At 37.3% G+C, this 14,615-nt stretch overlaps 1 protein-coding gene across 2 annotated transcripts; it reads left to right on the forward strand.

The window, feature by feature from the left end:
* The first annotated feature begins 4,670 nt into the window (after nucleotides 1-4,670).
* LOC139978705 (F-box only protein 22-like) lies at nucleotides 4,671-12,960 on the forward strand. Of its 2 annotated transcripts, none has more exons than XM_071989135.1 (6): nucleotides 4,671-4,800; nucleotides 6,433-6,583; nucleotides 6,936-7,104; nucleotides 8,197-8,383; nucleotides 9,316-9,649; nucleotides 10,140-12,960. In XM_071989135.1, exons 2-6 carry the CDS (start codon nucleotides 6,456-6,458, stop codon nucleotides 10,516-10,518), a joined length of 1,197 nt encoding a protein of 398 aa, XP_071845236.1. In that variant the 5' UTR covers nucleotides 4,671-4,800; nucleotides 6,433-6,455; the 3' UTR covers nucleotides 10,519-12,960. The 2 variants fall into 2 exon arrangements, with proteins under 2 accessions (XP_071845236.1, XP_071845235.1); XM_071989134.1 differs by having other exon boundaries at nucleotides 4,786-4,926.
* Nucleotides 12,961-14,615: the final 1,655 nt, after the last annotated feature.

The following is a 14,615-nucleotide window of genomic DNA, read 5'->3' on the forward strand; positions in this document are numbered from 1 at the left end:
ATGGTGAAGGCTCAGATTTTTTTAAACAATGGGGATTAATTGTAATTAATTAACTTTTGACCAAAAATTATTAGGAATCATCTTATTCATACACAATCCAACAATCATCAGTTCAACTTTGAATATGATCCATCAAATTCTTGAGGAGATTGAGATATTTGAAAATATTACAAAGATTGACCCCTGATGACCCCCTAAATGACATTTGACCTCAATTTTCCGAACACCCCTCATAACCCTCATCCCGAGGAACGTTGTGACCAAGTTTCATTATAACTGGCCATACACTGTACGCACAGGAGCAATTTGAAAATATAGGGCGGCGGCCCGGGCTACAAAAGACCCCTAGTTGATCTTTGATCTCAAATTCATGAACACCCTGAAGGAAAAACTTCCATAGTACTATCGTGACAAACCCTCAACATTGTACCATGGAATCTGTAGGAGAAGAAGCATTTTGCGTATTTCCACAAAATGGCCCATTACGGCCCACAGGTGACCATTGACCCCAAATTTCGGACCATCTCTGATGGCCCTATACCCAATGGTCCTTGTGTCCAAGTTTCATGAAATTCCATTAAATACTATGTGAGTGGGAGCGGTTTTACCAATTGTTGACGGATAGAGTGATAGACGCCGCACTGTAACAATAGCTCACACCAGCATGCTGGTATGAGCTAAAAATGGAGTTGTCGGTGTAAGGGGTAGGGTGAGGCGCACGTCCCCTCTGTAATCTTCGATCTGTCACTGGCTACCCTGTGTATATAATAGGGATCAGCGCTGTAATTATGACTGTTCCTCTTTCTCTTCCCGAGGTTTTGGCGTTTTTCTTCTACTTCCTCCTTTTCTCCCTTTTCTCTCTTTCTTCTTTTTCTTTTCCCTTCCTTCCTCTCCTCCTTTTCTTTTTTCTCCCTCTTTTTCCCTTTTTTCTTTTCTTTTTCTCTCCTCTTTTCCTTACCCGGGGGGCGCGCGCCCCCAACGCCCCCCTGGATACGCGCCTGTATTTTAACACATTCTTGCTGTTGATCTACTTTATCAGTTTACACAGTAGTTACTGTATCGAATATACGATAATCGGGTGATGGATAGTATGGCGCCTGCGCTCTGGCATTTGTGACTTTATTACCTATATGTCACTCTTTGATATTGGTTATTCTGTTTAAAGAGCGGTGCCCTATAGAGTGTAGGCTACTGGCGTGGAAATTGTTCATAGTGTGTCGAAGGGGCGCAGGTTGGGGGAGGGGTTGGATGGAGTGCCTAAACTGATAAGAATTCGTCTCCCATAAGAGAATGATCCGAAAACGGGCAAAGTGTAGGCGTACCAATCTAGTATTATACATATACATATATATAAATACACATATACATACATACACATATACATATACATACACATATACATACACACATACATAAATACACATATACATATACATACACATATACATACACATATACATATACATACATACATACACACATACATAAATACACATATACATATACATACACATATACATACACACATACATAAATACACATATACATAAACACAGATATATGAACTGTCACGTCACTTTTTGAATGTCAATCTTCAATTTGGTTTCATCCTTTTTCTTAATTACAGTTTTCTTTATTCAATAAAGCACAATTTTCTTGCTACTATAAATTCAATCTGCCCCCAAATTGAAAAGACTCTATACGAAATAGCTTATTGATTTAATTTACGCTCCTAAAAATTATTTCAATCATCTCAAAAAACTTCAATTTACTTCAATGACACGACACGGTTAAGTAGCAGACGCAAATTGTTCTCGGAAACAAAACAATAAATAGGCGTCTGAGTGGGTACGACGGTTATAGCGGAGTTGCTTTTGTCACTAACTGTTTTTGTTGGTTGTTATGGAATTGAGTAAAAATGACAAACGTTTTCTTTATATTTAAACTAATTTGTTAACTTTTGATAAAATTCCATTACAGTTTGCATATTCATCCATTGCTACATGCCTCACTTGATTGCAATTTTTATCCTGAACGTCAATTCCGTTAGGTTCTCTTACTGTCTACTATTTGAAATGATTTCTTACACTGATATAGCGTCCCTCATTTTCATATTAGGTAATTTCTGATATACAGTTTGTTACGTAAACTAATTCCTCGTGATGTCATTCCTGGCAACCAAATTCAAACATGGAAGCTTGGACCAATGAGAATGAATCATGTCTATGAACACGTCATCAGTAGATGATCCATAATTGAAATTAACGAGACGCCAATTGTTTAAATATTTATATAATATGCAGAAGTTGCATCGAGAGATGATGAGTTGACTTAATTGTTCATACATTATGCCTTGCCCTCCGGTGAAATTAGTAAAGCAAGTCAAACTATGATACATATGCAAAGATTGCAAACGAAATGGTTTTAAATATTTACATAATATGGAGAAGTTGAATCATGCGTTCATGCGTTGACTTAATTGTTCATATCTTATTTCCGTGCCCTCCGGTGAAATTAGTAAAGGAAGTCAAACGATGATACATATGAAAAAATTGCAAACGCAATGGTTTTAAATATTTACATAATATGGAGAAGTTGCATCGAGCGATGATGCTTTGACTTAATAGTTCATATCAAGTTATTTCCGTGCCCTCCGGTGAAATTAGTAAAACAGGTCGAACGATGACATATAATTTTTTTCACTTTATTTATTATATTCCAGAATAAAATAATGGTTATGGAAATTTTAAGGAATGGATATCTGGAATCGTTGAGCTAGTATAAATTCCACCTGGCACTATAGGGGGTCTCAAGTGATTTTCTTATTCGAAGGGCAAACTGGGATGTTTGTTTGGAGCAAAATTCTCACTACTTTACCTACATTGAGCAATGCGTAGAGCACCCGCGAGTATGAAGCTCAACGCTTAAGGATGATACTATTTAGGCAAAATTTTAGTCTATCAGTGGAAGAGTGGGGAACCCCTCCCCCCCCCCCACCCTAAACATACATCTTCGGGTCAGGGGCAAACCATTCAGTCGGGGGATTGTTTTTTTTTAATTCGAAAGGATTTGTTAACATACACCTAATTAAAGACCTTTTTATAGTCTAAATAGGCCTATGCCTAAGAATGCACCATTTGACGACTAAACTTTCCACCCTACGTGAGAGTCGTATTCAATGAACACACAAACATTGTCATCTTACATAACATTTTTTTATCCGTCAATAGTCCTCTCATAACAGTTTTCATACGTCTCTGACAACAATTAGTCGTGGTGGAGGATTGGAATTCACCTCCGCCTCCGTATCATTGAAATACTGTGCTCGTCCTCACTGGTCTTAAATGTTATAGTTTACAAGAAACAATGGGTGCAAGTAATGTCTCTAAAGCTATTCGATCTCTGACTGGTTTTCTAGATAATCATCTTTAATATATGCTACGAATCTCTGACTCAAATTGTCAAATTGATGATAACGTTGGCTCCCTCATGTCGGTGAAACAGTGTAAAATCTCCCCTGACTATTCTATCCAGGGGATGGGGGAGGGGGATATTCTAGTTTAGTTTAAAATACCGGATAAAATAACCTCGTTGCATAATTATCTCCTGCATTCATTGTGCATGGCATGCGATCAATGCTGTTCAAGTATACACTAAACGGACAGAGCTAGGGGAAGTACGACTTGGTAAACTTAAAGATAACACTGGACAGTCAAGCTGCTCAACAATCTCAACAAGCAGCTTGACTGTCCAGTGTTATCTTTGTTGAGTTAATCTACTTTTCCTTGTGTGTTATTGCTAGTGTACATTTGTCTGCTATTACTTGTTCATTTTGCGTATGTAACCTGATGATGAAAGTCGCTACTTTCGAAACATGTCGTTCTTTTTGTATCAATTTTGGTAAATAGATGTATAAGTTAAAGTCTGTGGTGTTTTCAATTTTTTTATTTTATATATATATATATATATATATATATATATATATATATATATATATATATATATATATATATATATATATATATATATATATATATATATATATGGGGTTGGGGATGGGGAGGACAACCCTACAATATTAGTGGTAGGTCCATTTGACGGATGCAAGAGATGATATGTGTTTTAACCATGGGCCGAACTGAAATATTTCGATGGCAGTGAATTTAGCCCGGGCGCTTATAGAGAACTAACCCCGCCATATAGTGTTGAAATTAATGATCAGTCGATGCATATGCTCAGATATAGTGTCAAAAAGAGAATTGGGTAAGCTGCTATTCAGATATGATACCAAACGAGACTGAATTACATTCACAATATTATTAATAATGGTTTCTTTCTTTTTCTTTTTCCCTTTTTACACAACTAAAACTACCGAATCCTAACAACTTTGGGTAGGATAATAACTAAGTTATATTTACTATATTGCCTCCACTCAAACCACATCATTAAAGTGCTGATTACTTTTAAATTCCTATCAACTAGCACTGGCAAAGTATCTAATATGGTTAAGAACTGACTGAGATAAGATGACTTATTACGTAAGGTTAACAAAACAAAATCACCGACCCCCAAAATGGAATCACCCATCCTAGAAAATCGTTCCTCATATACTATACGAGGAGGTGAATGTGAGTTCAACATGCTAATATTCCATGTACAATTGTTTTGTCCTCTTTGGCGTTCAATAGACTTGAGCAAGGGCACCAGCTGACTGACCAGCATCAAATTGTTCATCGACAACAACAACATTGCGTATTACAAAAACATAGAACCTTGACCGTGCAAGCGTTGTGTGAGATCGTAAGTAATGTAACCCAGACTGTAATTAACAACAAGAAATACCTTATAGTACTTAATACGTCCTAGGCTAGTGACAGTAATTAGCAGGTGAAATTTGATGACACGCAGTTGTAGAGATAAAAACAGGTGAGGTTTCGCAACTAAATTACAAACGTTATTCTGACCAAGACATTAGCCCACGCATACAGTACTGTACATCACAGTACTCACAAATGCAATTTGTGACGAATATGTCAAGCCAAACAGGAAATTGCTCAGCTGTCAACAGTGCAGATTCACTGTTTTTTTTATTTGACTTAAGGCCTAACAGGTAGGCCTTACGTTAGGACTATAAGTATAACAATCCTAACCTAACCTAAAAACCTACATGAAAAAAATTCTAGTCACATAGTCCATGCCTAGAAACTGGTGCATAAATAATTTTGTGATACTGCAAATGTACTTCAGGTTGGGTAATTTCAAATGAAATGGAATTGTGGCATAGGTTCCAGTTCAGCTGAACTAATGAAAGGAATGTAAGGTAAGGCTACATGATGATAATAGATGCAACAAGTAAATAGCCTTGCACAAGCCATAACTCTTTGTTCTGCAACTAATGAAGAAACATGGCAAATTATCCCATGTTCACCTGACACTGTTGAAAACTTTTCATTATCTGTTGTTCATCATCATCTCGGGGGGGGGGGGGGGGGGGGAGTGGCCATTGACAGTCCAAAGTTACATTGACACAATATTTTCACTGTTCCCTTAACACAGAGGTTTCATGATTCTGTTTTCATGATGCACATGTTGCACAGGCCCTATAAATCAAGTAAAATAGTGTTCATTACTTTGTGAAGTACCTAAAGAGAAGTTCCTAAAATGAAGTACCTAAAATGATGTTGTATGAAGTACTGTATACAAAACTCTGCTATATACCTTGCATCTGTGCAGGCTCATTTTGTATTAGCATAATGTTGCTATATGATACTTGATAAATTAGTCCCTAATTATAAAATATATATTATGTAAAAACTTGTGTATTTGTAAATTGAGAGAGGGAGTAGAACCAAGACTACCATTTCATGGATGTTGAGAGTGCCAAGACCACTAAACCTTTATTCATCGAGCAGTCAACAATGTGTAGAGAAAATAAGTCCATAAATGAAAATAGGACAAGTTAACTCCAACTAATATTTGTACAGGTAGGTACTGAAGGAAAGAAAAGAGATGTTTTGAGGCTGGTGTACAGGAACAGAATGAATCTTTATTTTTCAAACTATCTGTTAATCAAGGTATATTACATAACAAGAATTTATGCAAATGAGAATATAAAAGGAAGTTATGCATACTAAGGAAGCAAGTGTACATTTGATGAAAACAAGTGGAGAATAATAGAAACAAAGGGAGTATCAAAGTTGAAGCATGCAAGATTGAAAATAAACAAAGGTAAGTAAAAATATTTGAGGAGGGGTAGTAGCAGCTGTCTGGAACTTTTAGAAAACAAACACAGAAAGCTGTCTGCTACAAATGTTCAAAATGGTTTTGGATGGATATGTACCAAATTTACTTATAAATCAATCATTTACATTATCTTACATTTTCTTCATGTAGTTTTTAATTTGAACATCTCATTTTGCTCTTATCATGCAGGTTGGCCGTGGATCAAACTTAAAATGGATGTCGAGAATGAACTTTCCCAGGGAGGGATGGAAATGGCCGCTTTCATTATGACTGAATCTCATGAGTTCATTACCAACCTTCTTTCATATCTACCAGCAAAATGTCTCTGTAGTTGTGCAAGGTACAGTGTTGCCAAATTCTTCATAATGAGTGCTTGATTTTAGTTCCCAAAGGCCTGTAGTGAAATTTCACAATTTCCTTAATTGATGACAGTGACAAGAACAAGGTTGAAAAGTTGACTGAAAGCAGAATAAAAAATTAAAGCAGAAGCGACTCCCCCTCAATGACACTCAATAATTTGAAAGTAATTTTTAGTATAACTTGCATGTACTGTAAACTTGGGGGGGGGGGGTTGGTTGGTGGGTACCCTAGACCCCATAAATTGGGAGTCATCTTCAACAATCACAGGGTCACACCCCCTTTGTAACAGCCAGAGCCCCTTCTGTATTTAATTTATGTGTTTGCTTTTACAGGGTCTGCAAATCCTGGCACAAGATATCTCAGAGACTTATTAAAAACAGACACGAGATGAGCTGGTCATGTGTGAATGGCTTAGAAGATAACACATGCATGTTACCAAGTGGTGACTCACAGGCTCATCCTATGGCTACGTTTGAGGTGGATCTTAATGAGTGCTTAAAGGTACTTAACTGCTTATGACTGGTTGTATGTACATTCCTTTTTAATTTACTTAAAGTACTTAGTGTAAGAGAGTCCACATGTTTGGTCATTTAACATATATATATAATATGAGAAGCTATTGTACTCTATACCCAATTTTCCTTATAGGCATCACACACTGTACAGAGCTTTATACTGTATGTCACTCAATGTACATAGGGGATGCCATACACACAGGAACTTGTGCACTTCTCTCACAATACCAAATATGAAAGAGCTAACTTGGGTGCCTCGTACCTTTAATATCACCCTTAATATTGCTCCTTCTGTCACTTAGTGTGTCTGCTGTACGTAGATTTTGTTGATTTCTTGTATTAGCTGACATGCATTGTAGTGCATTGATTCTGTGTTTCAATTATGATCTTAATTGTTTATCTTACTGCCAATAATGCAGTACTGTAGTTTCTCAGCTTTAAGGCTTCTATGAGTCCCGTACTGTAGTTTTCTACAATATCATTTTAATTACAGTATGTAACTCTACTTACTCCTCACCACACATTTATAGTCTTAAATTGATAGCATATATATCATGCACTTATTGGAGAATAGAATCTTGTGTTGGAAAAAAAAATAAACAATTTGTCGGAAACCATAGGGATTGTCATATACTGAGCAGTAACTCTACAGTAGTTTGTGGGCTGCTTCATTTATATCATTTATATAAATTTTAATTTTTATAGCAAAGGCAGCTTAGTGTTGTGAAACTATATACTGTATGCTTCCTTGAAGGTCCACCGGTTTAAATACCTCTCATACCATCCCCTCCCCCCCCATCACCACCCCACCCCTTCCAAAACGAATTTCACCACCGAAGGCTGTGCAAAGGCAGCTTAGTGTTGTGAAACTATATATGCTTCCTTGTAAGTCCAGTGGTTTAAATACCTCCCCTACCTTCCCCTCCTCCCCCCCTATCACCACCCCACCCCTTCCAAAATGAATTTCACCACCGAAGGCTGTGCAAATGGCAACATTCTTACGTGCATTGGATTATCCATGTTTTTACTTCCTTTCTATCATTTTCATTTAGGAGATCTATATTTTTTTCTGTTTCAGACCATGTCGAGCATTCCTAAGCACGCTCTTCTCTTCACAGAGTTTCTCTCATGGAAAGAGAGTGCAAAATTCAATGGAAGCCAAAGCAATGCTTCCAGTCGAGGCCTGCGGGAGCTTACAGACATTGTGAGGTCAAAATTACCCGAAGGTTGCACATTACTAAGTTTGCATACTCCAGGGACTTTTGGTAAGCCTTAGATACATGTATATCTGCGACGTTTCTTAAGTCTTAATCATTGTCAAATTTACATTTTGTCGTACTACAGCAAAGAATTAATCCCTTTGGTCCAAAGCTCTTTCATATTTAATACCTTCCATATTTTGTCTCTTTGTAACATCTCATTAAAAGTAATTAAATGTATCTCCAAAACTTAAGAGCACTTTAAAAAAATATGCATATAATTTTCATGAATGAAGCCACAATATGATAACCATGTATCAGTTTTAAATATTCAAAGTTTTCTACTAGTATAGGAAGAGATGATAATGTAATTAATGTATGATTACTTAAGACATGTTGCTATTTAGAGGATCAGTAAAAGGTGTCAAGGCTAAATGATATCAAATTCTACGGTAGTTAAGTGTTGACGTATGGCTGACTGATAATATCTGTACTTTGCATTAAATTCAAAACATTTGAGTCTGCAAGGTTGCATGAGTTGTCACTTTTTCAATAGGAAACGCAATGAAAACTGACAGGAGGCTGAGGGGTGGGGTAGAATGGGGGGGGGGTTGTTTCCCATGTTACTGTGATCACTGTAGTGACTAGCCTATCAATACTACTGTGATATTTTATAACTCACCCTGTTCTCATCCTGCAAGGGCTGAGTAGATACTAATATGGAAAAATTATTGAAAAGACTAAGTACAATACATTGCTTTAATCATTTCTCTGGCGACCCTGTTGTCTGTAGAAGAAAAAAATAGGTGAATTGTAACCAGTTGGGTATGTCCTAGTTGATCAAAAGTAGATTTAAAATGACTTCTATTTTGCTGCATGGCAAAACCTTGCTTTGGGTTGGTCAAGATTATCTAGGGACAGCGAGCAGACACTTTTCCAAGTCTTGTCTCTGGTGGTGGCGCTTTCATATATTTAACTGTTCCATTCTTCTCATCAAGGAACAAAGAGAGACCTGAAGCTGTTGGAAGAATCAGAGTCCGAAGGCGGAATTTCCTGCCTCTTACTTCCGGAGATGGAGAACGTAAGAATTCTTCAGTTTAGCAGCACGACCAATCACAGCAAAGAGTTGAAAAAGAAATACCCACAGGAACTGATGACTGAAATCTGTGGTGGATGTGCTGCCGATGAAGTCAAATGTATCTTACTCTTTGGAGGGATGTCTCACCATAATTGTCAGTGGACGGCGGAAACTTTGCAGAAAGCCTTCTACCAAGAACTTGGCAAAGTTCCAGTCATCGCAGGGGCCTTGGTACGGAAGGTTAAAACAACAGAGTAAGTGTATAGTTAACTACTGCAATATTCATGTAATATATAATCATGTTTTGTGTGATATGACAGAATATATGGTATTTCTGGCCGTCTCTTTCAAGAATTGTTTTCCTTTTGGGAGGGAACAGCACTCTATGGAAAATGGAGTGTTTCCTTTTCATATTAATGAACAACAGCACACCTGTTTGCTTGAAGTTCAACTTTAGCACAAAATGAACCAACTTGAACTATTAAATGTGTCGATAACGGTAGTGGATAATGACTATTTCACTCCTTGTTTAGTTTGCCTTTTTATAATGCATCTTTTTCAAGCAATGAATTATTCTATGCTTGATACAGTAGTAGAAAAGCTACTATACATGTCTTGCATGTGTGTAACGATTTTGCACATATCTGGCATAAATTACTCCCTGCTCGGGAGAGATGATCGGTCTTGCTTGATGTCGAATTTCACTCGGATTTGCCGTTCATCGTTTCTCTTCCTCTGTTTCAGACCATTGAGTGTGGGTGGGCTGGTATTCTCCGGAGCTAATGTTCAAGCAGCGTCGGTTCTTCTCAACGAGTTTGTCTCTACCAAAGCAGACATTAAAAGACAATTGGCTCCCTTAAAAAATCTCAATCTCGAAAAGGGACGACGGACGATAGGCTTCATGTTTGCCTGCATCGGCAGAGGTCTGAACCACTACTGCGAAGAAAACGTGGAGAGTCAAGTATTCCGTGAATGTTTTCCCGACACGCCACTCTTCGGGCTGTTTGGTAATGGAGAGATCGGCCGTGAAAATCTAACGCTAATGGAGGACACCAAGTCTTATAAACTGCCAGAAGTCGTCCATGGGTACACCACAGTTGTAGTTCTCATCAGCATCAAATGAGCCTGCAATTTGGCCGGAGATGTCGGCCGGGCGCAGTCACTATGATTCATCTGGACCGGAGGGTCGATTTGAAATCGAAAGCGTTTCCAAGACAGTATCCAGAAGGACCTGAAACTGTTTCTGAACTTGAACACGGCTCTGTTGTCATGGCAATTAATGCCATGCATGTAAACGAACATGGCTCTGTTGTCATGGCAATTAATGTCATGCTTGTATACGAACATGGTTCTGTTGTCATGGCAATTATTGTCATGTATGTATACGAACATGGTTCTGTTGTCATGGCAATTAATGTCATGCTTGTATAAGAACATGGTTCTGTTGTCATGGCAATTATTGTCATGTATGTATACGAACATGGTTCTGTTGTCATGGCAATTAATGTCATGCATGTATACGAACATGGCTCTGTTGTCATGGCAATTAATGTCATGCATGTATACGAACATGGTGCTGTTGTCATGGCAATTATTGTCATGCATGTATACGAACATGGTTCTGTTGTCATGGCAATTATTGTCATGCATGTACACGAACATGGCTCTGTTGTCATGGCAATTAATGTCATGCATGTATACAAACATGGTTCTGTTGTCATGGCAATTAATGTCATGCATGTACACGAACATGGCTCTTGTTGTCATGGCAATTAATGTCATGCATGTATACAAACATGGTTCTGTTGTCATGGCAATTAATGTCATGCATGTATACGAACATGGCTCTGTTGTCATGGCAATTAATGTCATGCATGTATACACATGTATGAACGGCTATGTATGCAGTGGCATCGAATGATGATGTATGAAGATTTAAAAGTAGCCAATTAGAAGAGCTAGTCTGGAACTTGTGGAGATATATTGTAAATGTACACTGGCCTTGATTTTCGTATCATTGTTAAAGGCATTGAAGACTCGCCCCACACAGCGTGTCTTCGCTCTGAAAAAGTTAACCTTTCCGTTGCTGGCAAATGACGTTTTCTTCTTGTAGCTACATAATGCAGACAGTAATGAAATGTGATTCCTTGTTATCTTTTATCTGGACCTGAGATGTCCACGCTGCTTATACACTGTGTTGTGGGTATTGACCGTAGCTGTATGTATTGACTGTACACTAGTGCCCCATTTATCGATGGTAGCAAGCTGTGTGTGTATTTTCTGGGATCGATGGTGGTGTCTAACACTTCTGTTACACCTCATTCGAAACTAGGTCAGATTACCAGCATGTGACGTTACTTTGTGCGCGAGTCTTCACACCCTTTAATAATGAACACTGACAGTGAATATCAATAGCAATTTGTTTTTGTTTGGTGACCATTTGGGAGGTGTACAAGAAGCAACTCCTTGAAGGAGACACAAAGCCAAACATCATGTTAGGCTCATGATGTCATATTTAGACTTGATCAAGTCTTCTGTCCTATGTTTAAAAGGATCATTCAATCTGTGATATCTCCACAGTGGATTAAGATTTTTCGTAGCTATTTGTGGAAGAAGATGTTCCTAACAGTCATTTCTATCACATAGACCAATGATGATCCTTGGGTTTGTGTCACTTTTAATGTCGCATTCATGTTTATTTATGAAAGAGGCCAAAATGTGTAGGCTCGTCATCCATTGTTTGGCAAATACCCATATATATTAAATGGCCTACTGTATGTACTGAAACATGTTTCAAAGTATTGAATCACAGATTAACCTTTCATGTATACTTGTATTAATTCCATAATTTTGTAAACCTAAAGAATAATATTGAAGGTGATCACTCAAACTTTGTTTTCAAGCTGTTATTTCCATTAAGTTCAAGACAATGAAACCTGTATTTCTTGCAGTAGGGTATCCTGAAAATGGGGGATGGAAAGTGGCCAAGGAAATGTTTTTTTTAGGGGGGCAAAGAGGGATGGGGAAGAGACGGGGGGTAAAGCTTATTTGTTACTAAATTCAGTCCATCTCATTAGAAACATCATGTATGGAGGAAGGTGTGGTATAAACAACTGTCCTACTGTATCATTATGTGCTTTTATGCTGCTATAGTTGAGTGCCTAATTAAAACCTTAAATTCCTGATGAAATATAAAGAGGTTTGTGATCAACAGGAAAACAAATCCTCCATGTCTGGTGTAAAGTAAAGAAAATATTGTTTAGCAGGATCATGAGAGATTTTAATCCTGGCAGAACCCCGGATTGACCATAGAATTCTGAATCATGTAGTGTAAAGGCTCTCCAAATGAAATACACCTTCAAAATTAAATGTGAAAAGTATACATAGTTAAGCACGCAAAAGCACACATATGTGTGAAAAATACACGTAAATAAGCATACGAAAGCACACATATATATTAATGTGTGAAAAGTATATGTAAATCAGCATACAAAAGCACACATATATATGATTGTGTGAAAAGTATACATACTTAAGCATAGAATAGCATATATATATGTGTGTGTGTGTATATATATATATATATATATATGTGTGTATATATATATATATATATATATATATATATATATAATATATATATATATATATATATATATATATATATATATATATATATATATATATATATATATATATTAATGTGTGAAAAGTGTACAAATATATGCAACAGTATTTAGTAGTGAAATCTGGTATCTGTATCAGATTTAGCGAGTGTTTAGATTGTTGCATTAATCTCTTGGATCATGTGATATCCTTATTTTGGTAAGGTCAATCTGAAATTGCTTTTCCAAGTACAGTACCAGCAAATTCACAGTACCAGCAATCTCAAAGCATTGCTTGGTCTGCCAATTTCAGTTTCTATGCAGTAACATTTATAGTTCTTCAAAGGATAAGCCTTGTTAATAGAGAGTAAAACTCAAGTTCATTATGTCATATGTAATCAGTGAAGATTATGTACTTAAAGTTCCATACATGAAATTGTGCTTAAATTTCCCCTTTAATAATTTGATAGCACATTTTAACTGGCAAACATTGCACTTTGAACACATGCAAATTGTTATTTAGTGTTTCTCTTTCTCCAAAATATAATATAGTTTACAGATGATTGTTTACTCTTTGGAGTACTTTAGTTTCTACTAATTTTGTCACAGATAATTATAGATAAATGATTTGTTGTTTATCTTAGCTGTTTGTTCTCATTCATTACATTATGCTGTAGTCATTCCAAAGAGAGGCTATTTGGTTTGATAAAGTCATCATTAACTTTGGTACATGGTCTGTTATTTTATGGACTCATATTGTATATCAGATATTTGTTTTGTATGTGTTGTATGTGTGTTATGATACAGAGGTTAAACTCATAATCATAATCAGTAGTTATTCGTACGACGCTTAAGCGACCACAAATGTGGGAGAAACCCGCAAGGGCTTATGGATTACAACTTACACGTCGGGTGGCTTCCAATTCAACATTTTAACTCAAATTTGGAATCTTTTCAATTTAGAAAGTCATTTCAGATGGGAAAACCGTAGATTGCTATTGGATGAAAAACCCACCTTACAATGACCCGGCTGGGAATCGAACCCCGAACCTCCCGATTGCTAAGCCTCATTGCTTCAAATGCCACCGCCTTTATCCACTCGGCCACAGCACTAGAGTGAACGTCATATGAGGTGTGGGATGGGAACAAGGGAGATGCTTTCTGCAGAGTTTTAGTTAAAATTTCAGTGAATCCTCAGGGTTAGGAGGTCGATAGTAGCTCAATTGAAATTGTTAACTTTAGGGCCCACAACCCACTTTGCTTCCGTAAGTACTGAGTCATATGACCCACCAGATCACCACCTATTACAATGGATGCTTAGAATACATGACAGCTAGCTTGGACTATGGATGTCAGATAGCTTGGAGTATGGATGTCAGCAAGCTTGGACTATGGATGTCAGCTAGCTTGGACTATGGATGTCAGCTAGCTTGGACTGTGGATGTCAGCTAGCTTGGACTATGGATGTCAGCAAGCTTGGACTATGAATGTCAGCTAGCTTGGACTATGGATGTCAGCTAGCTTGGACTATGAATGTCAGCTAGCTTGGACTATGGATGTCAGCTAGCTTGGACTATGGATGTCAGCTAGCTTGAACTATGGATGTCAGCTAGCT

The sequence above is a fragment of the Apostichopus japonicus genome, chromosome 13, assembly GCF_037975245.1.
Source record: "Apostichopus japonicus isolate 1M-3 chromosome 13, ASM3797524v1, whole genome shotgun sequence".
NCBI lineage: Eukaryota > Metazoa > Echinodermata > Holothuroidea > Aspidochirotida > Stichopodidae > Apostichopus > Apostichopus japonicus.

Coding starts and splice junctions, on each gene's coding strand:
- LOC139978705 (XM_071989135.1), top strand. CDS start 6,456: ATGGATGTCGAGAATGAACTTTCCCAGGGAGGGATGGAAATGGCCGCT. Junction 8,384..9,315: donor GCATACTCCAGGGACTTTTG/GTAAGCCTTAGA, acceptor CTTCTCATCAAG/GAACAAAGAGAGACCTGAAG. Junction 9,650..10,139: donor CGGAAGGTTAAAACAACAGA/GTAAGTGTATAG, acceptor CCTCTGTTTCAG/ACCATTGAGTGTGGGTGGGC.